Consider the following 26,884-nt stretch of genomic DNA (forward strand, 5'->3'; position numbering starts at 1 on the left):
CCCTGTCAGCTCTGGTCATGAAGAAGGTGACTTTGATCAAAGGCAGGCGGGAACAGAGGCCTTTCCTGGGAGGGACCCACTCAGCTCACCCGCAGCTCTGGGTGGACGTCACTTTGTTTTCTCCTTTCTGGCGGAGGATATGACTTTCTTGCCTCTGGCCAGCCTCCCTCACCGCAGCCCGGGTGCGCCGCCAGGACCAGCAGAAGCACATTCCTGAACCTCCGTCTTTGACATTGGGAGTTGTTTTTGCCACCAACATCAGGCGCCTGGCCCCTCTTCACAGATGCCTCCCAGGCGTGGTGGTGTCCCCCGGACCCTGCCGTGGGGCTGCTCCAGAGAGCTGTGGGAAGGGGACAGCTCCCTGCGTCCAGGGTCTTCTCAGGCCGGTGCCCCCAGCGTCACTGACCTCGGGACCCGGGCGCAGCCTAGAATTCCCTTAAGCCCGGGTCTCCTCACCTGTGCTGTATGGGGCCCTTCCAGGCCTGCTCCTCTCCCCCTCACCCCAGGAACTGTGCATAATAAGTACAAACTATAAACACCGATATTCTGCGAGAGAAGGGGCCGTGGTGGGAGGCCTGGGCTCCCTGTCCGGGATGGCGAGGACGCGGGCGGCTTCCGCCTTCACCGGGCTGCCCTGGGGTCTCCCACAGACATCGATGAGTGTGTGACCGGCATCCACAACTGCTCCATCAACGAGACCTGCTTCAACATCCAGGGGGGGTTCCGCTGCCTGGCCTTCGAGTGCCCCAAGAACTACCGCCGCTCCGCAGACACGTAAGTCCCTCGGGGCCCTGGGGTGTGTCCGCGGCAGCCTTCCCGTGGGCTGTGGCTCCCGGGCTGGGTGGGTGCTTCACTGACTGTGCCCACCCCCCGCCACGGGAGCCCTGGGAAACCAGGGGGACCCCTGAGGCTCCAGCCCCCAAACGTCAGGAGAGTGCAGAGAGCCCTGGGAATGCCTTCAAGGCAGGTGGGCCTGCCCTGGGGGAGCAGGCCTGCACTTTCCCCAGGCTGGGACCAGGGCAGGGGCACAGCTCGCGGGGCCTCAGCTTTCTCACATGCACGTCCTCTGACCCAGATGAAGGTAGTGCTGGTTCTGGGAAAGCTGAGATTGCTGGGGCATCCTCCATCGATGACCCCCCACTTCCTAAAAGCCAGATTCCATTCATCCCAGTGACAGTGTGGGCCCAGCACGAAGGGTCTGTGTCCCAGACTTGAAGCTGTGTGTTCCCATGTCACTGGAAGCTCCCTCCCTCCCAGGCCAGTGGGATGTGTGCTGAAATGTTCTAGAAACACCCTTCCTCAGGGCAGAGTGAGGACCCTCTGGTCTCCTTACACACCACCCTGCCCCTGGTTCGTTGGGTGCCCTGTCCATAGTCTCAGGAAGAGCTGTCCAGGGGGGCCAGATTCGGGAGCACAGATGCGTGACTCCTCCCTCCAACCCATGGAAATGCTCAAAGCCCTCACACAGCCAGGCTGACCATGACTCGGCCTTTCAACCTTAAGTCGGCGGCTCTCGCTGGAGGGTCAAGGCCTTCTTGGCTGGTGCACTCGGCCTTGGTGTCCACTTGCGCAGCCTCGAGGCGGCTGCCCTGGCTTGTGGTTCTGGCCCGGCCTCCAGCTCGCCGAGTGCCAGAACGGGAGATGCTCAGATAACCCGTCTCCCCGGCGGCCCTCTGGGCTCCTCCTGGGGTCTGCGCTCACCCTCTGGCCACCCACCTCTGCAGGCCCGCTCTGTTCCCCCCACATGGGTATATTTGTCCTCCTGGAAACGCAGCCGCTTGCGCCCTCCCTGCACCCCCGCGAACTCCCAGCCCCTCCAGAGCTGGGTCTGCGAGTGTGCAGCCTTCCAGAGACCTCGTGGGTTACCCGGAGGTCCAGAGGGCAGCGAGGCCATTCCTCTGACTGCTAAGAAAGTTCTGTGTCCTCACTTCAAGGCTGGGCTGCCATTGTGTGTTTTAAGTGCCTGCTCTCTGGGGCCTTTGTCTGTGTCTGGGTTTGAGGACTCTGGAAGACCGGCTGGCACAGGGCGTGGACTTCTTCACACCCAGCCATGAAACCCAGAGGAGGCAGCTCTGATCCCTGTGGGGGATCTGCACGTCTCCCAAGCCACCGGGCTGCCAGGTGGACGCTGTGTGTCAAGGTTGTGGTTGAAAGTGGCAGACCGGGCCCCACACCGCCGCATGTTGGCTCGTACTGGACAAAGTCATTTACTTGTTTGGGGACCATGGGCAGACAGCGGGCTGCAAAGCCTCCCACCCCTGAACCGTGCCTACTAAGGGCACAAGACGGAACAGCAGTGGCCACAGAGTGTAGCGGGGTCCCCACGGGGCTGGAGTGGGGGGCAGGGCGTGCTGGAATAGGCGAGGCTAGAGGGAAGGAAGAGGGAAGAGCTGAGTCAGGCAGAGAGGGAAGGGGTGGTGGGAAGGATGGAAGAAGGGCCATGGACAGGGGAGCAAAGGGGTTCCGGCCGTGAGATGGGGTGCTCAGCAGGGAACCTGGACCCGTGTTCCACTCACTGGGGCTTGATGCTCTAGGGCTCAGTCTGTCCTGGTCCGTGGATTGATTCATCAGCCGGTGCCCGGGACAGATAATGAGGGGGCTCATCATTTTCCGTGAGAACAGAAAGTGGGCCCCCACCCACAACACAGGTCAGAAGGGAAGGAAGTCTCCCAGCCACACCCCCCAAAATGGCCAGATTGACACATGTTCCTGCTCCCCAGCGCCACCCAGCGGTGCAGCAGAGGGGAGGAGAAAGGAGCTGGGAGCCGAGTCTCGACCTGACTCCCGGACCACCAGCCCCCCTGAGTGCTCTCAAGCCCCGTGGGGATGCTGAGGCGTTCTGGAAAGATGCCGGCCTGGAGTCAGGTTGACGCACGTCTGCCTCCCAGCTCAGTCCATTCCAGGTCTGTTGAGCTTCTCGGAGCCACCATACTCCAGCCATCAAGGGGACGATGATGTCCCCCTGCCCGGTTTGCATGGGATGAGCAGGGATTGTGAGGCGGAGCCCCCTCATGAAGTTCACACTGGGTTCAGCCTGGTGGGGTGTGAGTAGGCACCCCAAAGGCGTATTTCACTGCCAGTGTTCATGGATGAAGGGAAGGTGGGTGGGGCCCCGGTGTCCAGGTCCGGGCTTGGGCTGAGGGGCTGTGTGGAAATGGGAAGAAACGGGCTGGGATTTTAAGCTTCCAGACTTGTTCTCCTGTTTGTCGGAGCTGTGGCCTCAGGTCAGTGTCTTGGCCACCCAGGGGTCCTTTCTGCGTCTGCAACACCTGCGTGGCAAGACCTCGCGGATTAGCGAGGATTAGCGGGAATGAGCTCCAGGCATCCAGCCCAGTGCCACCCCAGTGCCTATGGTTAGAAAAAGTCGTGGGGAGGAGAACGATCACCAGACATCCCTGTTTCTCTACCTCGGGGGGCAGCAAGCCCGACGGGGAGGTTCTCTGCCGTTCTTGTTCTGTGGCTGGCTGACCGTGTGACCAACGGAGTTGCCCCGCCCTCACATGGGTGACGACGTGGGGGCTCTGAAGGGCTGGGTGGCCGGGGCCGCCACCCCTACACATGGGAGCCCATCTGGTTACACTCCTCTCCTTTGCTGATCCCGGTGGGGTATCATGGGCCAGCCAGGAGCCCAGCATAAGAATTGGGGGCTGGGACCGGAATCCCAGGTTGATTGGCCACAGGACGGGGCTTATCCTGGTTGCCCCCTCCCAGGGAGGGGAGTTAACGGAAGCTCAGAGCTTAGTGTGAGCCTAGTGTCAGCCTCGGACAAGTTGTGAAGCTACATGGGCAGGAGGCCGGCCAGGGCTCCAAGCAAGGAGGGGCTGTTCTTCTCAGCCCCACTAACGGCTCAGGCTGGAGTTTACCATTTTTATGGCTTCTTTTCCTCCTCCTCAAAACTCCTCTTAGAGAATTTATTATCTGACCTTCAGAAAGCAATTTGTAAAATTTGGAAGAGCTGTATTAGGAAAGACCCAGTAGCCAGCATTTCTGAGGTGAGCATTTCGGGTGCCTCGAGAGGGAAGATTGAAGGCACTCATGTTCTCTCTCTTTCTCTTTCTGGGCCTCAGACTTCCTCTTTCTCTCCACACAGCCTCTTTCTGGGCAGTGTCCCTGGCAGCTGAGAGGTGGTAACTGGAGCATGACCCAGCAGGCCGGGCCACACAAACCACAGGGCTGGGCCTCTAGGATCATGTCGTTTGTTAAGATCCTGACCACACGATTCCCTCCGACCCACAGGAGGAATGTCCAAGTGTTCCAGAGCCTGGGATGGGACTGAAAACATCCTCTTTATCCCCTCAGCAGGGCCGAGCCCTGACACTCGTGGTCTTGGAAGCCAGAGCAAGGCCGGGCAGCCCTGGTTGGCGTGGCTCTGGGCCCGAGGGCATATTGTGGGTGGAGAGAGGGGCGAGTGTCCCACCTCAGCCTGTTCCTGGGGCTTCTCTCCAGAATGACAAGAGCATGGAAGTCAGGGAAGTGCCGGCCGGGAAGGCTGTGAGCGTCAGACAGCCTGGGGGGTGGCCCCGGTGCCCATGACTCCCAGGCGAAGGGGCTGGGCCTGGAGGACCTTCCTTCTCCGGTGTGTGCCAACTTTCAGTAATTGTACTTTCTCAGATAATAGGGTGTTCTGATCCATCTGTTTGAATGAAAAAGTGGGGCACGTTGTTCTCTCGTACACGATGAGATGGAAACCAAGGCGTGCGGTCCCGGGAACTGGCCCTTCTCTGCGTGACGGCGGCCCCTCCTCGGTCCAGACATACCCACTAACGAAGGCTTTTGTGGCGGGCCCAAACAGGCAGTTTCCCAGATGCAGTAGTTAAGGACTTCTGTGATGTGTCAGTAAGTGCAGGGTAGAGCGGGGAAGGACCGTTGAGGTTGGAACTAATGGGGAAACAGGGGCCGTAGTTATTTGTGTCCGTTTACTGAGCATATACTAGTGTCCCGTGCTGGGTGTTGGAGATGAAGCCATAGAGCCATGGCCTGGCCCTTGGGAAAGGGCTCCAGAAAGGGCCAGCCTCAGATCGCCTTGTTTGACAAAGTGCTGGGGTACTCTGGCTTTGGGGTCAGGGGAGCCCCTGGAAGAGTGTCACATTCTCTGGTGCACGAGGCCTGCGGGAGCTGTACCAGAGCGTCACGCTTACTGCACGATCCCCCGCACACATGCTGGGCTAACGCTTCCATCTGACCAATCAAAACCCTGTCCTTGGACAGGGTACAGGCCACACAGACGTGGGCCAGCCTAAGTCCCATGAAGGAGACTCTAGTGCCACCTGCTGGCCAGACCCACCAGGCCCTTCCTGAAATAGCCAGTGAGTGCGTGTTTGTGCATGCGCGCCCGAAGGCTTTCCAGGGAGTGCAATTTTGTGTCCACCGCTTACTCCAGCGTGGAGTCAAGGACGTGTCCTCGCTGAGCTTTGACCTTCCCATCAGTAGAACAGGAAGACAAAGTGGGACAGCAACGTGAGTACACAAAGGAGAAACCCAGCCCGATGCCAGGCGCCGTCCCTTAGGGTCTCCCAGGTCACCCGGAACACTCCCATTTGGCCTGCACTAGGTGTGCCTGGGGTTAGGCCGCCCCTCAAAGCACCCTCTTCTGCGTACCTTCTTTACTGTCTCTCCCCTCTGTCTCTGGGTCCCCCGTGCCTGACTTGTCGCCTATCATGGGGGACCATCCCCCAGGGAGGCTCATGGAGCTCACTCCAGGGCTGTCCTTTCTAAGTACTCAGAATGGCAAGTGGCCAAATAAGTGAAATGATTTCCTACCAGTCCCGATAAAGAGCTGGAGACAGGATGTAGAAGGAGACCACACTCGCCAAGTGTAACCTGACACGAGGCCTGGAAACGTGAAGGGCTGAAAGGGAGACGTGACAGGGGACTAGAACAGTACCTGTTTCCGGATGGAGCATCCCAGCACAGTCAAGATGGCAGAACTCTCTGGACAGGCTCTGCCATACCCCATAGGGCTATGCACTTTGGCTCCACTCCCTAAGGTGGCTGCCATCAGAGTGTGAAGGCCAGCCTTCAGGAGGTAGAAGATAGTTCATGTCCCCATCCTGTCACAGGAAGTTAGAACCTGTCTCTGTCTCCATCACAGGAAGTTAGGAGCTATCACCATCTTGTCATAGGAAGTTAGAACTATAACAGAAAGTTAGAACCTCTTCCCATCCTGTCAGAGGAAGTTAGCTCTTTCCATCCTGTCACAGGAAGTTAGAACCCGTGACAGAAAATCAGAACCTCTTTCCATCCTGTCACAGGAAGTTAGAAGCTCTGTCCATTCTGTCACAGGAAGTTAGAACCTGTGACAGAAAGTCAGAACCTCTCCTCATCCTGTCACAGGAAGGTAGAACCTGCCACAGGAAGTTAGAGTCTCTTTCCATCCTGTCACAGGAAATTAGGAGCCATGATGATGGCTCTGTCACATTCTGTCACAGGAAATTAGAACCTGTAACAGGAAGTCAAAACCTCTTCCCATCCTGCCATAGGAAGGTAGAACCTGTCACAGGAAGTTAGAAGCTCTTTCCATTCTATCACAGGAAGTTAGAAGCTATCATCATCTGGCACAGGAAGTTAGAACCTATAACAGGAAATCAGAACCTCTCCCCATCCTGTCACAGGAAGGTAGAACCTGTCACAGGAATTTAGAAGCTCTTTCCATCCTATCACAGGAAGTTAGAAGCTATCATCATTCTGTCACAGGAAATTAGAACCTATAACAGGAAATCAGAACCTCTTTCCATCCAGGAAGTTAGAGGCTGTCGTCATTCTGTCACAAGAAGTCAGAACCTCTCCCCATCTTGTCACAGGAAGGTAGAACCTACCACAGGAAGTTAGATGCTCTTTCCATCCTATCACAGGAAGTTGGAAGCCATCATCATTCTGTCACAGGAGGTTAGAACCTATAACAGGAAGTCAGAACCTCTTTCCATCCAGGAAGTTAGAGGCTGTCGTCATTCTGTCACAGGAAGTTAGAACCTGTGACAGGAAGTCAGAACCTCTCCCCATCCTGTCACAGGAAGGTAGAACCTGCCACAGGAAGTTAGAACCTCTTTCCATCCTGTTACAGGAAGTTAGGAACTACCACCATCCTGTCACAGCAAGTTAGAACCTGTCTTCTCCTCCATTCCAAGCCCTGGCTATCCCTGTGGACCCATAGGAACCTGCACCTGGGGCACGAGGCTCAGCGAGGGGGCAGAGGAACAGACCTCCCTGCCAGAGCACAAATCTGGCTTCCTCACTCACTCTGCGACCTTGGGAAGGCCCCGAACTCTTCCGGGCTCAGTTTCCTCATCTGAAGAATGGCACTCAACCCATGGCCCCAGAGCAGTTCCTGTGTTCCCACTAGAGAAAGCTTGATGATGAATGTCCAAGCGCCTGATAGATGGTGGCAGCCGTGACTGCTAATGGCGGAGATGATCACTTCCGGGGTCCTCTCTGTGACCCACCAAGAGCCCTGTATGGCCCCGACCACTGTCTGGGTGAGGGGCCAGGCACCTGGACGACACTCAGGGGGCAGGGTGTGCCTGGTGAGTGTGGCCCGGGGTGGGGCTCTTCCAGTGAGAGGGAACACGCCTCACTCCCGGCGCAGCCCTAGGCCCCAGCCACCCAGCGCCCCCTGAGGGTGTTGGAAGAGGCTAGTAGCTGAGTCAGCGGCCTGGAGGTCCACGGCACCTCCCGCAGGTGAGTGAGGGGGGCTCTTCCTGTTGGCCGAACTGGCCAGAGGGTGGCGGGAGGCCCCGCACAGCGAGCGCCCCGCTTTCCCTTGCGCTCTGTTGTCCCTCCGCTTGCTGAATTTGCTCTGACCCTCTTGTCTCTCTGTCCACTTTTCTTGCAGCCGCTGCGAGCGCTTGCCTTGCCATGAGAATCAGGAGTGCCCCAAGCTGCCTCTGAGAATAACGTACTACCACCTCTCTTTCCCCACCAACATCCAAGTGCCCGCGGTGGTTTTCCGCATGGGCCCCTCCAATGCCGTCCCTGGGGACAGCATGCAGCTGGCTATCACCGGCGGCAATGAGGAGGGCTTTTTCACTACCCGGAAGGTTAGCCACCACAGCGGGGTGGTGGCCCTCACCAAACCTGTCCCTGAGCCCAGGGACTTGCTCCTGACCGTCAAGATGGACCTCTACCGCCACGGCACCGTCAGCTCGTTTGTCGCCAAGCTTTTCATCTTTGTGTCCGCAGAGCTCTGAGCACTTGCTTCGGGCCGCCGGGGGCTCCCTCTTGTCGCTTTCCTAACCCTCACCTCCGGGATTTTAATAAAGTCGCAGCAGGCGATCCCTACACAGCGTGCCTCGCGTGCCTTGGTTTTCTTTCGCACGGTGGGGACTCCGCGCTGTTTACCACCGTGCGCGGGGAGGGGGCGCCAGGCACCTGCCATTGCCCAGCCCCCCCCCCGCCCCCCCCCCCCGTGCGTGACGGAGAAGTGTTTGTCATATGGTAGCATGCATGGGGGGGGGGTCCCTGTTGATGGAGGTCACCGAACACCTCACCAGGGAGCCGCAGGGCGGGGAGAAGGAAGCTCGCCTGTATCATTTCGGATAAACATCTCTTCTCCATTTTGCGCTGAGCCCAAAGGAGGAGGCGATCATTGAAGCCATTGAGCTCCTTCCTCTCTCGTTTTACAAATGTGGAAACCGAGGCCCAGAGAAGGGAGGGGGCTTGGCCAGGGTTTTGTGGCCTGTTTGTGGCAGAGCCGGGCCGCGGGACCAGGGCTTCTGTCTCTGCTTGGCTTCCTTGCTGTATCGCATGGAGCTGACCGTTTACTGGAGTCAGAAAAACTTGATTCTGAGATTCAAGCCTCTTTTCTGTTTGTCTTGATGAGAAGCCTGAACTTGTGGTGGAAAAACACTGGACACAGGTGTAGAATCTTGGCTGCAGCTCTTGCTTAAATAAGGTTGGTTGCCTCCGTTGGGGGTTCTGCCCCCGTGCCAGGAGGCGGTAAAGGACAACACGATAAATGTGCCCGCCCATGGGAACCACTGAGAGTGCTTCAGGCCCTTTGTGCATTACCTCCAGGGGTGCAAGGCAGGTGTCTCATCCCCATAGAGACTCAGGGAGGGTGAGTGATTTGCCCGAGATCACACAGCTGGTATTTGAACCTTGGCTTCACAGGGTTCCACAACTCGGATTATTGCTTTCTACCACAGTACGTTCAGCATGGGCCTTGACCCACCTGCCTCTCTTCATCTTCCCCACCATGATTCCAGCCAAACCATCGTCACAAGGCCCCAGAGTGCCTTTCAGGCCATGTGTAACTTAGTCTTTGCATGTATCTCCAGCCTGCCTTCGAATTGTTCTCCCCTTGGTCACTTCCCTTGAGCCACACTGCTGAGTTCTTTGCTGTCTCAGGCCCTTTGCACATGCTTTGCACCCTTGGCTTGAAAGTTGGTTGAAGCTCAGCTTAAGCGTTCCTTTCTCAGTGAGACCTTGCTCAGCACCCTTGGGTTTGTCATCTCCTCTGAGTCTTTCTCATAACACTTCATCGTTATGCTTATCACTGTTCGTACTTCCCATGTGTCTGTGTTTCACATCTGTCTTCTCCACCACCCAGAAGCCTCTGTGATGACAGAGACCAGCTCCTTCTCATTTGGCAATGTGTCCCTAGCTCCTGGTGAGGTGCCTAACACATAGTACGTGTCTGTCCATATCTGTTGAAGGAAAGGATGACTTTCCACCAACACTGGCTCATGTCTCTAGCATTTTCTGTGACTGCTGATGCTGTTTCCGAGCAGAAACAAGAGGGGAAGGCAGAACGCCACAGAGGAATCAAGTAAAGGATATTGCAGGATCCTAAGATCCTTTCTACAATGACATGTAAGTTGGTGGGGGAGGGTGTCCTGGCCTTGCCGTCTAGTAGGGGAGACGGACATGCAGGAAACTGTGCCCTGTCCTTTTTGTTATAAGCAGCAATGAAGTTGCCATGGAACCATGCACACTTCTAGCCAGTCACCTCAAGCCTCCAATCTGTCTCCCATACCTCTCTCTGATCATGTCTGGTCTGGACATGCTCCTAGTCTCCTGTCTTCTAGTGCATTCTCCAAGCTACAACTAGAGGACCCCCTCTGAAGGGCTGGTCTGTGATGTCCCTCTCTCATTAGGACCTTCTGTGGTTCTTTTCTATGAAGAGATGAAGTTCAACTCTCTTGGTTGGCATTCAAGGCTCTGCCCACCTTTCTAGCTTCATCCTAGCTCATCCTCTTTGTTCTAGCCATGCAAAGTTGCTTGCCCTTCCCTGAATGTGCCTGCCCTTGGCTTTAGCATGTGCCATGCCATCCTTCTGCAAACTGCTATTCTCCTTGAAGTGTGAGCTCAAAGATCACCTCCTCCGTGAAGACTTTCCTTAATCTGAGCTCTCATAGCCCTAGACATGCTCCATCTGAACATTTTCCCTGTTATCTTATGTTTATTATTATCTTATGTTTATTATCTTATTATTATCCCTACTGCCCTGGGGCCCTTTTGAGGACAGGGATTATGTTTGTATTCTCTACAACTTCAGAGTGTTTGGCCTAGAAGGAGTTCAGTAAACATCTGAATAAACATATAGATGGATGGACGCATGCATGGTTGGTTGGATGGACAGATTGATGGATGGATGGTTGATAGATGAATGGATGGATAGTGGATGGATGATGGATGGATGGATGGATGGTGGATGGATGGATGATGGATGGTTGGAGGGATGGATGATGGATGGTTGGAGGGATGGATGATATTTTCTAGGCTCAGTTCAAATATCACCTTCTATGAAGTCAGCGTGTTACAGCAGGGATCTAGTTATTGCATTCAATTATTCTTTCATCATGATGCAGATTATTCAGGTTGGAAGAAACATTTTTCCTTCATGTCCATAGGAGTATCAAGTGGGGGAAAGCTCTCAAGGGCTTTAGAGGCCATGCATTGACCTTACAGGATTTGCCAGAGTCCCCTTTGCAACATTCCCACCAATGGACCTTCCAGGTTTGCTTGTACTCTCCTTTGTGGAACTCCCTACATCTTAAGGTGGCCTATTCCATTTTAGGACACCTCTGCTGTCTCTGTGTGTGTGCCTGAGAGCACATGAGGGGCTATATCTGCATTACCTGAAGGCTCATCTCTACCCTGTAGTTCCTTGGGGCTACATAGTGATAGTCCTACCTCGTGCTGCTGAGATAATGCAGGGCAGAAATATAACGAAAGAAGAGTTGGAATATCCTCCTTCACATTTACTAGTTTTATGAACTACTCAAAGTCATAGATAAGTCATTGGCCTTTCAGAGCTTCATAGCCTCCTTATGGGTTATTTTGTAGATTAGTTGCAATTGCAAATGAGGCATTATCTGGTGTATATATAGTAGGCAGTCAGTAAGTGTTGGCTTCTTCATTCATTGGAAGGAATTGAGTGTTCATTTGGACCTTGAGTTGAATGGGAAATGAAGCTTCAGAGGGTTTGAATGTGTCCAAGGTCACTGCCATCACCTCTGACTAACTCCTAGGCCTCTGTTCTTCTGACTTGATCACTGTACTAACTCTAGCTCCCAAGGGCAAATGATAATAATCATGATTGTCATTATTATAATGATAATAATCATAGCTATGATAGCTAACACATGTACTCTTTACTGAGGCCCAGGCACTGCTCCAAGCATTTAACTCTATTAACCCTCCCAACAGCCTTGTGAAGAAAATGCTGTTATGATTCCCCCATTTCACGTGGAAGACTCGGAGGCATAGAGAAGATAAGTAACCTGCCCAAAGTCCCACAGCTGGTATCAGGTGGGGATGGGATTCAAACCCAGGAAGCCTGGCTCTGGAGTCTTCTCTGAAACCCTGCCCCCCTGCTGCCTCAAATGCTGTGAAGAGGGTGGGATTTCCAGGATTTGTCAGTGCTGGTCAGATTGTTAGTCTGGCTTTATTTCTGAAATCATGGATACAATCCCTATTCTGTCATTCCCAGGTATAGAATAGGACGTTTTATTAGCTAAAGAGGGAGGCAATGTGGTATAGAGGGAAAAGCTGTGGAGATTAAATGAGACAATGTGTGAGAACTCTCTAGCACACAGAATCTGGGAAGATGTGGCTGCATAGTGTTTGAAGCTCTCTGGATCCCAACCCAAAACACACGGACAGCTGGACAAATCACGGAAAACATGCCCAACTAAACAAGGTGACATGATATCTTTAAGAACCCCAAGATACAGTTCATGTCCACCTTCATGGTCTTAGCACCTGTGCAGAAGAAAGCAGTGGAAGACTCCAGAAGAGTCAACAGACATTCCCTAGAAAATACAATAGAAAAATTTTGGAGCAGCGGCTGAGACTGGGAGACACTTTACTCATTCCATTGCAGTGTGTGCGAGGAGCTCATGGACGTTTAGAGGGAATGGAGCCATCTAGCCCCTAGGAACTCTCGGAACTGGAGCCAGCAAGGATTGCCTTAAGGTCAGGATCTCACACTATGGAGAAGCTGTTGGAAGTGAAATGCAGAGTTGAATAGGAAGGAGACAATAGACTGCAGATAAAGAAAGTCCAGGTAAATGTAGAGGAATATTAGAAAGCAAGTTGCTGCAAATGACAGAAATGGGAGCTCTGTGAAGCAGAACAGCTGCTGTAAATATGCCTTTTTCTAAAATTTCAGGATAATTAATTTTACTTGGAAATGATCAACCAAAAAGTATCAATGCTGAATCGCATATAAAATTATTGTAAGAGAAAGAATGAAAAGGAATGGAATGGCATCTCTCTGCATAATGTAGGCACACCAGAAAGATATGCTCCAAATCCAGATCAAAACTGTAACCTATAGCAAAACAAAGTAAAAGCATTAGGAAAATGGTCAAAAATGGATGAAAACTGTAAGTCAGAATTAGGAAAAATTGAGAAATGAAGTGATGGAACCCAGGAAATAATTTAAAATTATAGCAAAAAATTATAACTGCAGAAATAAATATTTGAGAGAAAGAGTGGCTGAGAAGAAGACAAATTTTACGGATCAAAAAAGAAATAGAAGAGATGAAAGGGTTTAAAGAGAAAGTGACAGACATTGAAGACACACAAAGAAGACCCAACATACAGATAATAGAATTCTCTGAGGAGGGGCGCCTGGGTGGCTCAGTGGGTTAAGCCGCTGCCTTCGGCTCGGGTCATGATCCCAGGTCCTGGGTTCGAGCCCCGCATCAGGCTTTCTGCTCAGCAGGGAGCCTGCTTCCTCCTCTCTCTCTGCCTGCCTCTCTGCCTACTTGTGATTTCTCTCTGTCAAATAAATAAAATCTTAAAAAAAAAAAGAATTCTCTGAGGACTGAGCCCACAAAAAAGGAAAGAAATAAGTATTAAAAAATGCTAACTCAAAGAAGTTCCCAGAAATTAAAAAAAAAAAAAGGATTTGAAAATTGACATTGAGAAAACACATAGCATGCCTGAACATACCTACTCAGAGCTGCAAATACCAAGATATAGTCTTGTAAAGTTATCAGACCATGAAAGAAAGAGAAGACAAACATCTAGCAGGCATCTAGGTAAAACCAGCAACAATGCTTAAGGGGAAAAATTATATTGACATCAGACTTCTTCACAGCAACACTTATGCTAGAAGAAGGTGAATACTTAGGATCCTCAAGAAAACATAGGCCAAGATTATACACCCAACAAAACAGACTTGTGTGCACAAAGGACACAAAGTATTACCAACATGCAAAAGTATTGCTGTGCAAGCATTAGGCATAGTTACACATCCTGCTACAACCAAGTGAGTGTTATACAGAAATCGTTTTCTGTGAATTGTTATACGTTCAAACAATGTAGAAAGAGCACATCTGTTAAAAACTGCAGGTAGAGTAGGGAGGACATTGCCAGACAAACATTATTCTAAGTACTTACGTCAGTGGTGATAATTTTAGCATTGCTCTTCTGAGACTAACGTGTCAGAATATGGAATAATTACATCAATAATTGTGGAATATTCTATCGTCTCCTGTGTTCCTAAGAGCCGGGATTCTGTCATGGAAGAAAAGGGATTCCTTTGTAATATAGAAGAGATTAAAAGACTGTGTGGTTCTTGTTTTGAATTAGAAATAGAAGTAGGAACTCATGATATATTTCACCTTTAAAAATCCACGGAAGAGGCCTGGAGGCAAGGGCGAAGCCAGCAGCACCCACCATAACTGGTACCTAGGGTGTAGTCTTGAAATACCATGTTCCACTTTAAAAAGAAACCAAACAAACCCAAGACTTCTTGGAGAAGTAGCTGGGGAAGGAAAAGTACAAGATGAGACAGACCACCCTGTTGTGACATAGAGTAAGAGAGCTACTGAAGATTCCTGGAGCCCCTCTGATCTTCCCTCTGACCAAAGAGGGGGAAGCTTGAGTTCTAGCAAAGGATAATAATTGCAATGGATTGAAATTCATCAAATAGTTTAAATCCATGAGTTCATACTGATATTTTAAAAAAATCAACGGGTATGCTCTGGGTGATGATGGAGAGAGAGAAAGTTCATGATCCTGAAAACTTGTAAAAACAAGGCAAGAATCGGGCATTGATCTTCTTTTCTTCTGTGAACGATCCCCCCTGTAACCAGACCGCGCACGAGGGGCAGCGCTCTTTCCAGAAGTATTCCAACTAACATACTGAAAAGAAACGACAGAATCAGGCTGCCAGCATTTTGCAATCCCCGATGAATCAGCGGGTCTAGGCCCTGAGCATCGACAGCTGCTGACATCACAGAGAGAGAGACAACCAGACACCAGGTGCTCCCCGATAGAAGAGACGTCACCAACTGTCATCTTGCCAAAGGGCCCGGGGCTGCATCTGATCGGGTCTGGATCCAGCAGCCAGGGTGGCAGAAACGCAGAGAACAGAAGAACTCACTGCGTAGCACCAGGAGGGTGCAGTAGGTGGGCCCGCCTGGAGGAAGCACTATGGCTCAGAGACTTCCAGCTCCTTAACAGATCAACTTCTGGGAAATGAAGAGACAGAGGAAACCCATAGATTAAAAAGGATTTGAGAGCATGCTTTTCTCACGGACAAATCTAAACGGCTACGTCTCGAGGCATGCACCCCTGTGATATGAACCACAAAGCAAGCCAGGTGGGCGACGCTGGCACCATCAGGACAGGGGTTCCCAGAAATTAAAAAAAATGAGGAGGGATGGGGCAGGCATGCAGAGTGGTGTTGAGGTTGGTGCGGGCACATGAGGGGGTCTCGGGTAGCAGACAGAGGATCTCTTTCTTGACCTGAGCGGCGATCGCAATACTCATTAAACGGTGTCTTTGTTCCTGGTAGGTTTTGTATCTGTGTTTTATTTTACAATAAGGAGGATTTAGAATCTGTCTGGCAAACAAACGCCCCCTTCATCTCCCCACTCCCAGTCTGTCGCATGACACTGGGGGTCTGACTTCCTCGTGCCAGGCACTGAGCTGGGCACTACGTCTGCAGCTCCCTCCCTTCCTACCCCTGTGACCCACCAGGCTGGGGGCTCTGGGGAGGTGGTACCACATCTCTCATGTTCACTTCGGCGTCCTTGGTGCCTCGAACCCAGTAGGGCTTCAACACACACTTGTCTAGCCCGTGAATCTGCAGTGGTGGAAACTGAAGCCCAGCCCATACGGTTGGGCCAACAGCAGAGCTTCGCCTGCCCACAGCCAGGACAGATGGACATCGAGTGTGGGTCCTGGTCCAGCTGGCAGGAAGGGCTCTGCGGCAGCCCTGCAGAGTAGCTGGGCCGCGGAGGCCACCGCGCCTCTCTGGTGGGGCCATCTCTGGGTCAGGCCACCTGCGGCTCCTTGTGGAGCCTGGGTCTCTGGGGGAGGGGCAGTTCCGACTTTCCCATCGCCCCTTGTGCTGTGATTCCCCTCAGGCTCCGCCAGGAGAAGACAGACACCGTCCGCTGTGTCAAGTCCTGCCGTCCCAATGACGTCACCTGCATGCTGGACCCAGTGCACACCATCTCGCATACCGTCGTGTCACTGCCCACCTTCCGAGAGTTCACCCGCCCTGAAGGTGAGTGGAGCTTGAGCCAAGAGCTCGGCCTCCAAGGAGCTACATCCTGGTAAAGACATGGAGTGGCCTCGGCAGCTCCCAGTGTCCCCAGGGCACCACGCCGGCCCGTTCCTGGCTCTCCACTCAGGAGAACGCTTCTTCTGGGTCACCGCTGTTCGGCAAACAGCTGTTGAGCATTGACTCTGCACCAAGCACTAGGGCACCAGGGAGGGCTTCTGGGAGGAAGTGACTTCCATGCCGGGGCCCACGTTGTCAGTAGGAGGTAAATAGTGAAAGTGGGGAGCCAGGAGAGTGGAAGGTACCAGGTGGAGAACTCATCTGGAAAGGTCTGGAGGTGAGTTTGGGGGGCAGTGGGTATCGGAGGAACAAAGCCAAGTTTTCCTGGCTGGAGTGGGAGAGGCTTGGCAAGAAACAGGCTGGGAGGGGTAAGCCCTAACTTGGGGCAGAGGTTTCCACTGAGAGGCTCTTGGGAGCCATCACAGGGCTGGGCCCGATGCTACGGGCATACACAGAAAGGTCGCCGTGGAGACCGAGGGGCTAGACTGGATCCAGGGAGCCCAGGAGTAAGTCAGGGTTCCCAGCTGCACCCCACAGGCGGCTCCTGGCCAGCTGTATAGACCAGCTATTACAACACCCTTCCTGCAGGGGTGGGACCTGCAGCGCGGCACCCTCCTGGCACCTGGACGCCTTGCTCCCAGGAGTGCAGCCCCTATGCTGAGGCTGCCGTGGTCTCCGGCCACCCCTTCCTCTGTGGCGTCTTCATCCCTGGCCTTGGGAGGAGTGCACCATGATTGATTCATGGGGCCTACGTGGACGGGGCCTCCGGGATATCAGGCTCAGGACCAGGCTCCGGGGCACAGCAATCAGGAAGAGCTCCCTGGCCCCCTGAGGGGAGAGGTGCAGTTGAGCCAGCATGACCGAACCCCATGTCTACACACTGTGGTAGCCTCCCACGGAGACATGGGAGCACAGGCCAGAACACAGCTCCCTGTTGTGGGGGGCGGAGGGAGTGCTGAGGGCAGGAGAGGCTCCCCAAGGATATGGTTGCCTGAAAGAGCGGGCAGCCCATCCCCCTTACCCCCCCCCCCCCCCCCCCACTGACCTGTTCTTCTAGAAAAAGGAGAGGCCCAGAAACTCTGCAGGGTGGCAGGGGCTTGCATCGGAGGAAATCACTGTCTGGTGTTTGTCTTGTGCCAAATGACAGGTTCCACCAAACCACAGACAAACCCTTCTGAAACCCCTAACAGCCGGTTTTGTGGCCTCCAGGGCAGTGCTGGTCTGGGAGTGGATTCTACAGGGAGTTGAGTGTGGCTGGGGATGTCTATTAACATCTGGGCTCAGGCAATCCTGACCTTGACCTTTAGGGCTGAAAGGACCCTTAGCGGCCACTGGCGGTCTGCCTCCTTCACTCTACAGATGAGGAAATGGAGGCCCAGAGAGAAGACACCTCCAGATCGCCCAGAGCCAGGGTAGAATCAGGGCCTTGTGCCCCCAGCCCAGGGCAGCTGGCCCTGCTTTACGCAGGGTAGCCGGGGAGATGGACACAGCCACCAGACTGCCCAGTCCACCCTGAGAAGTGGCTTTTCTGACCCACATCACCACAGGACAGCAGACCACCCTGCTCTCCTGCCCTTGCTGACCTCTTCCCCTTTGTCCCCGCATCCACCCCCCTTCCTCTTCTCCCCCAGCTCCACGAAGATCTGTGACTAATGACTAACTGTGCCTCAGCTCTGCCATGGCTGCCCATTAGCCACAGGATCTCAGGGAGCACCCAAAGCTTCTCCAGGCCTCAGTTTCCCCACTGATCAACAGGCGGCTAGGTGATGACCTGTGAGCCCTCGGCCCCCTCTGCCTTCTCCATGCGGGGCTCGCCGGCCCTGGGCTCTTGGGACCCAAGGGTGTGTCTCCAGGGGCTCCAAGCTGTGCCTCCCTCCCGCAGAGATCATCTTTCTCCGGGCCATCATGCCCGTGTATCCTGCCAACCATGCTGACATCATCTTCGACATCACAGAAGGGAACCTGCGGGACTCCTTCGATATCATCAAACGCTACATGGACGGCATGACTGTGGGTGAGTGGCCGGGCACGTTCAGGTCCTCCTAGGCGACGGAGGCTCCTTAGACTAGGCTGCTGGGGAAACCTCTCTGGGCCAACCCAGGTCCCATCTGAGTCCCCCTACTAAGTCCCTCCTGTCCCTCAGGGCCAGCTGGAGCCTCCTCCTGCCCCTCAAGGCAATTAGTGACGAGGAGCGGGATCTGCTCCTGGCTGTGCGCCAGGTCTCGGGGGGCGACCCTGGGGGGCTCCATGTCCTGCCTGTGAATGGGCGGATTTACTAGATCTCTGTGTCACAGTCATGAACCGACGATATCACACAGGTGACGCACTTGTCTCAGAGCTCGGATAGTCCCTGGTCACTGGGACCTGATGGAATTTATTCTTGTGGCGCGACAGAGGGAATAGCGAACAGGGGTCTGAGCCTGTGCTCCGGCCTCAGCCCCAGACCGCTTGCCTTGCCATGTGTCCAGTCGATGTCCCTCCCAGTGGGTCAGGCGCACAGCCCTTGAGCAGAGTGGGGGAAGGGCACCAGCCCATAAACCTCTCCTGAACAGTCGCCTTTTAGAGACCTCGAGGTCATGGGGGATGGAAACTGTCACAGCGGTCATTTAGACTCTGAGATGAGAGATGAGCAGCTGAGAGCCAGGCCCTGTCCTTGCATGGGCCTCAGTTTCTCCATTGTGGGCGGGCGGCGCGGACTTTGTGGTGTCCCAGCCTTGGATCCGAGCCGTGGCCCTTCTGCAGAGCGTTTTGGAACAGGGTCTCTAGGTGGCGCTGTTGGATCTCTAAACCGGGTCCCTGCGCCCGGATGCGCCAACCGTTGTTACCGCGGCAGCTGGAGACCCGATCGTTACTCCCCTGTTGCCAGAGAGCCATTTATAGCGACTTTACAAGCTCTTAAATGGGTTTGCATGTTGTAAACACGACTGAGTCATTTAGGGGCTCCCCACCCCCAGCCGCCTCCTCCGCTAGTTGGCAGCAGGAATAATTAGTTAATTACAATTAATGGTACATCAGTCCTCACTGGGATTCCAGGGGGAGGGATGCAGTTGGGCTGTCAGCAGTCCTAAAACTGGCTGCTTGCCCTGAGTCACTGCCCACCCTGGGCCTCAGTGTCCCCCACGTTAGATGAATAGGCCCTACAGTCAGGGCCCCGGGGAGGAGGGCAGACCGAAGGAGGGAGGGTCAGGCTTTGTCCTGTTTGGGGGGTCGTGGTGAGCGCTACCTGCCAACACTGGCCTCCAGAAGCCCACCTCCTCCCAGCCCCGTGCGTGAGGCTGAGACGGCGGGGGAGCAGCAACACTGCCTCACGGCGGGTAAATCACCCCCTTGCGCAGTGAATCACCCCCTTGCAGGGTAAGTCACAGCTTTGGAACTGTAAGAGCCGGACTCAGAGCCTTCTGCCTCACCTGCTCTCTCTTTCCCTTCTGCTCTGTCCCTGAGCCCCCATTTGTCCGGGAGCCTGGACTGGACACTGCGGGGACACAGGTGAATAAACACCACGCAGACCCTGCCCCGGGGGCTTTGCATTCCAGCGGGGGAGAGCGACGGCCCCAAAACAGATCATCAAAATCTGACACTGAAGAGACTGACAAGCCTCTGTGGCCCCACGAGGCCTCTCTAGGGGGTGGCACCTTGTAGTGCTTGTGCCTCACGGTCCCGGCTAAATCCTTCCTGGGTGACCCACGCCTGGGGGTTGAGCAGCGGCTGGGCCTGGATCCAGTGCCCACCAGTGCATGTTTCTAGCCGCATCTGTACTCCAGACAGAGTCAACCTGGGAGCCTCTGTTTCGCAGCTTCCCATCCACTGGGGCAGAAAATCTTGGCATGTTGGAGCCTGGAGGCTCCTAGAGACCATCTCTTTCCAACTGCTTTGTAGAGGGGGAAACCGAGGCCCAGAGAGGCGAGAGGGTGTGCCAGGCTTCTCACGGTGCCTCAGGGCAGAGTGAGGAACCGAATGGAACCCCTGGGAATGGAATGTGCTGTCCCTCACTGCACTTGGTCACGCGTGCCCTGGTCTTTGGAATCCGGGTTGGGGCTGCGTGGAGGAGGGCCCAGGCCAGCCCCGGGGAATTCGTTCTGCTTCCGGCGGACTCGGCCTCCTCCACTCCTCGCTGTGATCGCCGGGCATCCATCTGGCCGGGGGTTTGGCATGGGGTCCCAGGGTCCTCGTGCTGATGTCAGCTCCCAGATTGAGGATTGAGGCCAGGGGAGTCCGGATGGCAAGGTCTGGCTGGGGTGGGACCTGGGCTGGGTTTCAGGTTGGGCTCTTGTCTCTGCCCACTGGCGGCTGCCTTATCTCTCTGCCTGGGTCTCCTCCTTGGATTTCCTTAGCCCCACCTCTTTCCCTCTCCTCCTCTGCCCCAAATAACTCCTGTTATCCCAGGAGCTCCTGGGCCCCTGGGGGTGGCCGGGGTAGTGCAGCTCCAGACCTGTCCACCTGTGGTGGATGGTTTGCTGCTGGACCCGAGCCCAGGCATGAGTAGCCCACGAGCCGCAGCCAAATTGTTTACCCCGCACGCCTCTCGGGTCTCACCAATACCTTCAGGGATGGGTGCGATCATCTCCCTCGGGCAAAGAAGGGAACGGAGTTAAACAACCACACTGGGACTGGGCATATGAAACTCAGTGGGGCCTGGGTATCTGCCAACTTGTTTTTAGGGGTGCAGTTCTCATTTCAAGCAACGTCTTAAGAACCCTGTATGTCAGTGGAAAGGAAGAAAGTGTTTTCTGGGGCCACTCACACCTGCTCTCTGTGTGACCAGCAGGATGTGGGGGGGGGGCTCCTGGGGCCCAAAGAGAACTAATGTGCATCCCCACGCTGCCTGTACTGCCTGGGAAGGGACACTGACCCACTCACAGGTGTCAGCTGAACACCTGCCCGCTTTAGGCCATGCCCTATATGGATACTGGACACCGAGGTCAGGAAGGCTTCCTGGAGGAGGTGAGGTCTGAGCTGAGTCTTGACACATGTGAAGAAGCGACTGACACTTAGTGAGAGCCAGGAGAGCAGGAGGCTTGTCCTTGGCCACTCGGTGTTGGGGGCAAAGCGGGCCTAGAGCCCCGTGCTCCCCGAACACCCCGGGCTAGAGCCCGCTGACGGCTGGGGCTGACTTGGGCAAAGTGACGGAGGGTTTGGATCCCAGAGAAACGTGGTGTGCACAAGCTGCCAGGACCCTGAGGCCACAGAGCTCATTCTGCCCCCGAATAACAGAAGAAGAAAGTGCCCCAAGTCCACTCAGAACGTAAAAGGGCCAGGTCTTCCCCTAATGTATCCTTTAAAAGCCTGTTCTTAGCAGGGATAAAGGCGGCTTTGCCCAGGTCTGAGCCTGCTGTCTGCCCAAAGCCCGCGCGGCCATCCCGTTGCATTCCTCCTTCACCAGCTGTCAGAGAAAAATGAAGAAAGCATTTTTAGGCCGTGAAAAAATGCCCTCTTAAAGCCTGAGGTACCCTCGGGCCACGATGAAGGCCTCCTCACCCAGCTCCACGCTCAGACTTCGCTCTGTAGGCTACGGGCTGCGGTCAGGGGCTGTGCCGAGAAGGGGTCCTTCTGGTACTGGCTCGGCGCTCGCAGGGGGCCCTGGCCAAACGGGCGCAGGCCGGGTCCTGTCAGGCCCCCCGCCGCTGGGGGCCGCCCCCTCCCCAGGCCTCAGGGCCCGGCGGGTCTCAGAGCCTCAGTCCTCCCTGCCACCCCCTCCTCCTCCCTGCTTCTTTTCAGCTCTTTTTCCGAGGACAGGAACATAAAATCTGTCTATCCTGAGGATCAGCTTTGCCAACATTTCTGTGAAAACCTCCCCAAATCCAAGAGGAGCTGGACAGCGTGTAGCCCGAGTGGTTTTTAGACCCACCTTCCGATTGTGTGCAGGCCCGACCCATCCTTGGCCAGCGGGCGCATGGATGGGGAATTTAGTGGCTTGTTGGAAGTCGGCCCCTCCTGCCACACACCCGTTTCGTGAGCTGGGGGTGCTCGGGGAGCCTCGGGACAGCGCGTCAGCCACGTGCGGCGTGAGCTCTGTGCAGGCCCAGGACGGGCCTTGGTTCCCCGTCAGCTGTGGACACACAGTAAGTGATCGAGTGTTTACCCAAGGCCATGCGGGAGGGACAGAAGCACCCCGGTCACACAGCCTCCGTGGGTCCCACCTCCCGAGGCAAAAACCGTCCCCGGCAAGAAAGGGCCACCAGACTGGGATGGAGCCGCGACTCCTCTCTGGGTCCTACGTTTCCTGCTTGGAGTGGAATCCTTCACGCCGGGCTGCTGGTGTGTGAGGTGAGGTTCCTAAAATTTGACTGTATTAGCGGACATCCCTTATAAATGATGATAATTAAGATAAGAACAGCCCTAAAACTACTAGTTAGGGAGCCCTCCCAGCCCCAAAGTGACCTGAAGAAAATGAGATGGGCTTGCTAATTGCTCTTCCGCAGCGAGTGGGGAGTTCCCTCTTGTAGTCTTTGCACGATTGCCGGGAAGGCTCTACTTTTACTAAAACGAGCAGGAACACAAAAGAACAGCCTGGTATCAGCGTCACCGGCGGTGTTAGCCTTGGGCCTCATGAGATCTGACCAGTCTTTCCACTCGAACTGTGCTGAGACCGTCCCTGCGTTCTGGCTGCAGAGATCCTAGAAATAAACCTTCCCGTGTGGACTTCACACGGGTGTGAATCGTAGCTTCCGGTGCGGGTTTCTCGTGTGCGGGTTTCTCGTGTGCGCTGTCCCTGCGGCCCTTCCAGCAGCCGCTTTCCCTTCCCGTTCTGCTCACATCCTGGCAGTCTGCAAGGATCCAACGTTGGCCGTGCTAGCGCCATCCCCTGCTTCTCTGCCTCTAGAGAGCTCACTGTCTCTGGAGCGGGACAGGAGAGCACAGAGATGCTGGGGTGCAGAGCCTGGTGGCCCCTGCCTGAGCAAATCTTTGCGGGCTGCCGGGAGGAGGTGGCACCTGGGAGGCTCGGCTCTGACCAGGTGAAGAACCAGAGAAGGGTGTTCCCAGACCTTGTTCCCACCCTCAGCGGGATGGTGCTTTGAACATATTGACCATATCAACTTCATGGGGGCGTGGTCTTAAGTCATCACATGTGGTCTGGAAGCTTCAAGACAACCCCCTTACACGCGTCTCCACCCAAGTGTTGTTCAGCCTTAAATATCTGTGCTGGGCAACGCCTCTCAGCGGTACCCTCCGAAGGTTCTGGGGTTTGGAGTAATGTCGCACTCTTCATGGACCCAGGGACCTGCCACCGAATGAGGTGGGCTTTACCCCCAGCGGCTGCAGGCACGGAAGCACTTGTACATGCGCATCAGCTCTCCCTCAGCTCCCTTCCTGCTCCCGCCGAGTGCGGTGTACCTGGCGGTCTTGCCAACGCTGTCGCCCCATCACCTAACCTTCCCTGGAGTCCAAGAAACACATGCGGGCCTCCTGTGGCCCAGCCCTGGGTCGGCTCGAGGAGGCTGAGGTGGTTGGGAGGCACCCTGTGCTCTCTGGTTGCTCCCAGCCCAGAGAGGGAAGCAGACACCAAAGCTGTCCCAGCACGGAGTGGGATGTGCCGGACAGGCAGAGGAGAGGCAACCCAGCCGGCTCCACAGGCGGTCAAGGGAGGCTTCTTGGAAGAGGTAACACGAGAGTTGGGTCTTGATAGCTGAGTAGGAATGAGCAAGGCCAAGAGGTATTCCTGGCCTGGGGGCAACGTGACAGGAGGCAGGGGCTGGGAAGATACCCATATAGTCTGGTGCTACCAGAGCAGAGCGAGAAGAGAGGCTGGAAGCGTCACAGGGCCAGGCCTCCGTGGACTTCGGTGGCCCACAGGGAGCCACCGGAGGTGCACAGTGCTCCGTGGGAGGCGTGCACTGCCCATGGTGCTTCTAGATCCCTCCACAGCCCGCCGTGGTGGTTGTCCCCACTTCACAGATGAGAAGACTGAGGCTGGGGGAACTAAGCTGCTTGCTGGGGCCTCTCAGTTGGGGGCACTTGAGGATGGAAGTTGGACCTGGACCACCTGTCTCCAGAGCCTCCCACCCTGATGGTCCCCATGGTGCAGCCCCATTTTCCTCTGGTCTACACTGGCGGGCATCTCTACCACTGGCAGCTGGCGGCACTAGTCAGAGGGGTAGGTCATGAAGCATCTCCTTTTGAACAGCTCCAGGGCTCCCAGCCGTGGGGTCTTGGGCCTCAGGTCACCCCTTTGTGAGTTAAGAGCCCCTGTAAGCCCACATGGTCAAGAGACGGGTTTCAGACACCGCGTGCCGGGAGGGAGCAGGTCCCGAACAGCCTTCTCCGATCCTTCACCTGACCAGGGCCGACTCATTCTCATTCCCACAGGCGGCCTTAGCGGGGGCTGCTCCTCGCGACCCTTGGGCCTGCCTCTTCCCTGTCTGCCCACAGGGGGCTGGTGGGGACGGGGGTCCGGGACCGCGGTGGGGAGCCGCTCAGCCTGGGCCAAGCCGCACCCTCTACGGGCACTTGCACCTTAGGGGATTATGTGTAGGCCGGGCAGGACTCTGGCTAGAAACATGCCTTAATTATAACCTACAGGTCTGGAGAGAAATTCAGATCCCACTCTAGTTGTGACTTTGTTTCTGGGAAAGCCCTCTGGTCTGACAGTGTGTGTGTGTGTGTGTGTGTGTGTGTGTGTGTGTGTGTGTGTTTGCACGTGCGGGCGTGCATGGTGCGTGTGGGTGGGTGGGTGTGAGTTTCCGGGTGAGTGTGTGTGGGTGTGTGTAGGCATGGGGGAGGCTAAGCATCTAGGTCTGTAGGAGCATGAAGATGGGCAGGGGTACACGCATAGGGTTTGATTTCTGAGATGGGGGATACTTGCCGGCTTGGGAGAAGGGTGACCCTGTAAGATCAAGGCTCAGCCTCGCGTCCCCAGCTTCAAGCCATCCTGGACCCAGGGCCAGGGTCTGGAGGGTCTGCTCACAGCTTCACCTGGGAGGGGAGAAGTCATCTGGGGCCCCGTGTGCATTCACTCATCCCCGGGCACAGAGCCCTTTGCAAGCTCGACACTTGGGAGCAAACCCCTCCTCGTGCTGCCTGGCGGGACGGCATCACTGTTGCTGTAAGACAAAACTGAATGGCCAGCCCCGGGTCCTGCAGCCAGCAGTCAGAGCTGTGGCTGGAGAGCTGGTCGGCAACGTGCCTACTTTGGCTTGAGCTCCCTGGCCTCGTGGGCTGCTCCAAGGCCCCTGGGCCCCCGAGAAACTTGCCCTGGCACCGTGGCAGCTGGTTCTGCACTCAGTAAAGGCGGAATGAATGGAGGATCACGTGATTGTCCCACTCACCTTAGAGATGGTTCCCAGTTAGGTGCAGAAGGGATGTGCCCTAATTATAGACGCCTATTAATGCAATTAGTTGGAAGGATTGTGTGAAGGCTCGTAGCCGTGCCTGGCCCGCAATGACTGTGCAGAAAGTCAATCCTCATGGGACTTGAGCCGCCTCTGTGGAGAGGGGTTGACGGCCCCCACTTGCCCCACTGTCCAAGCCAACCAGGGCATGGGCATCCTCATACAGTACCCCCTCTTAAAGCAAACTAAAAACAGTTAAGCTTTGAAATAGCATTCCAATTTCATCTGTGGGTAGAAGGATTCTTACTCCATGGCAAGTTTACTATTTGAAAATTATCAGTAGTTGGGGTGGCTCTTCTGGGGCAAAATGTGATCATGTGGCCACAGTCGGAGCCCTGGACTCAGGGTGAGACTTTCTGGGCTTCATTCTTGCTTTCCTGTTTCTAACTGTGTGACCCCAGGCAGTTCGCATAACGTCTCTGAGCCTCAGTTTTCATCCCAGCAAAACTGCCTCAATACTTGCCTTGCTGGGTTGACAACCGGGAGGACTGGAGGGGACATGCATGCTTGAACGTAGCTGGGTGGGTTGTTAGGGATGAATGAGCCGCGGTGGGGAGCCGTTCGGAGCTGGAGCAGGTGAGAGCTTTGTGTCACCTGAGGGAATGATAGCGCCGGGGGTGTTCACCCCAAAGCAGCTCCAGCTGCCTGGGGCCCATCCTTGTGGCTTGGGCGGGTGAGGCAGGCCCAGCCAGAAGCAGGATGGTGGAGGCTGTGCCTTCCAAGTTCTGCCATCCTTGAATTATCTCGTTCATTCAGCAAGAACATCCTGGGTTCCTACTCTAGGCCAAGCCCCGGGCTGGGCACTGGGCTGCCAACTTACACCCAAGCCACAGAGCCTGCTTTCGTGGAGCTGTCTCCTACCTTCCCTAGTGTCCTGCCATCTGAGCTCCTGTAGGCCCTGTACCTGTTCATGTCTCAGAGGGAGAGAGAATTGGTCTGTGGCAGGCCTGCCTCATCCAGCTGAATATGTTGTGCACTGCAAAACCCTAGGGAGCTACCATTTGCAGCCTCTTCCAGGTGCAGTGCACAACATACGGACTAGTACCTGGCAGCCCTGGTACAAGACCTCGTGAGTGAAGATCCCAAGCTCACAGCGCCTCTGCCCGCCACTCCCACACCCAGGGAGCAAAGCGCTTGCTTGCCCAACAATCTGGCTTCAGGTCCCTGTTAGCTGTCCCAGAAGGCGGGGCAGATCACCTCTTTAAAATCATTACCCCCTAAGGGGTTAAACATGTGCTGCTGACCCCGTCCTGCCGTCTGATTCAGAAAGTTTGGCCTGGGATCAGTACACATTACAGATGACATTGAGAAATTCCACCTAAAAACAACAGTGCGGCTGTCCCTGCCGGGTGACGAGTGATTGGCCCTGTCCCGGCTTTCACGGCAAATCCTGGGGATTAGGTGCTCTCTCTCCTCCTGGAGGCACAGCTCGCCTGTCACCCCGGGCCACACCCTGGCCCACAGCCAGCATGTTTCCTGGGGTGATGGCCCAGCTGCCTCGGGGCCCAGGATGGGCTGTGGCCTGATTTCACCC

General features: G+C 55.3%; 1 protein-coding gene across 2 annotated transcripts in view; it reads left to right on the plus strand.

Annotated features, from left to right (window-relative positions):
- Positions 1-26,884, plus strand: part of FBLN1 (fibulin 1) — an 80,253-nt gene that overhangs the window by 41,828 nt on the left and 11,541 nt on the right. Inside the window, exons 14-16 of one of the 2 annotated variants that reach the window (XM_047742633.1) lie at positions 651-774; positions 15,825-15,967; positions 17,907-18,038. In XM_047742633.1, coding sequence (XP_047598589.1) covers positions 651-774; positions 15,825-15,967; positions 17,907-18,038 — 399 coding nt within the window. Of the gene's footprint in view, positions 1-650; positions 775-7,828; positions 8,277-15,824; positions 15,968-17,906; positions 18,039-26,884 lie in introns of those variants that run through there. The other variant, XM_047742635.1, reaches the window with a different exon arrangement.

This window comes from Lutra lutra, chromosome 8 (genome assembly GCF_902655055.1).
Source record: "Lutra lutra chromosome 8, mLutLut1.2, whole genome shotgun sequence".
NCBI lineage: Eukaryota > Metazoa > Chordata > Mammalia > Carnivora > Mustelidae > Lutra > Lutra lutra.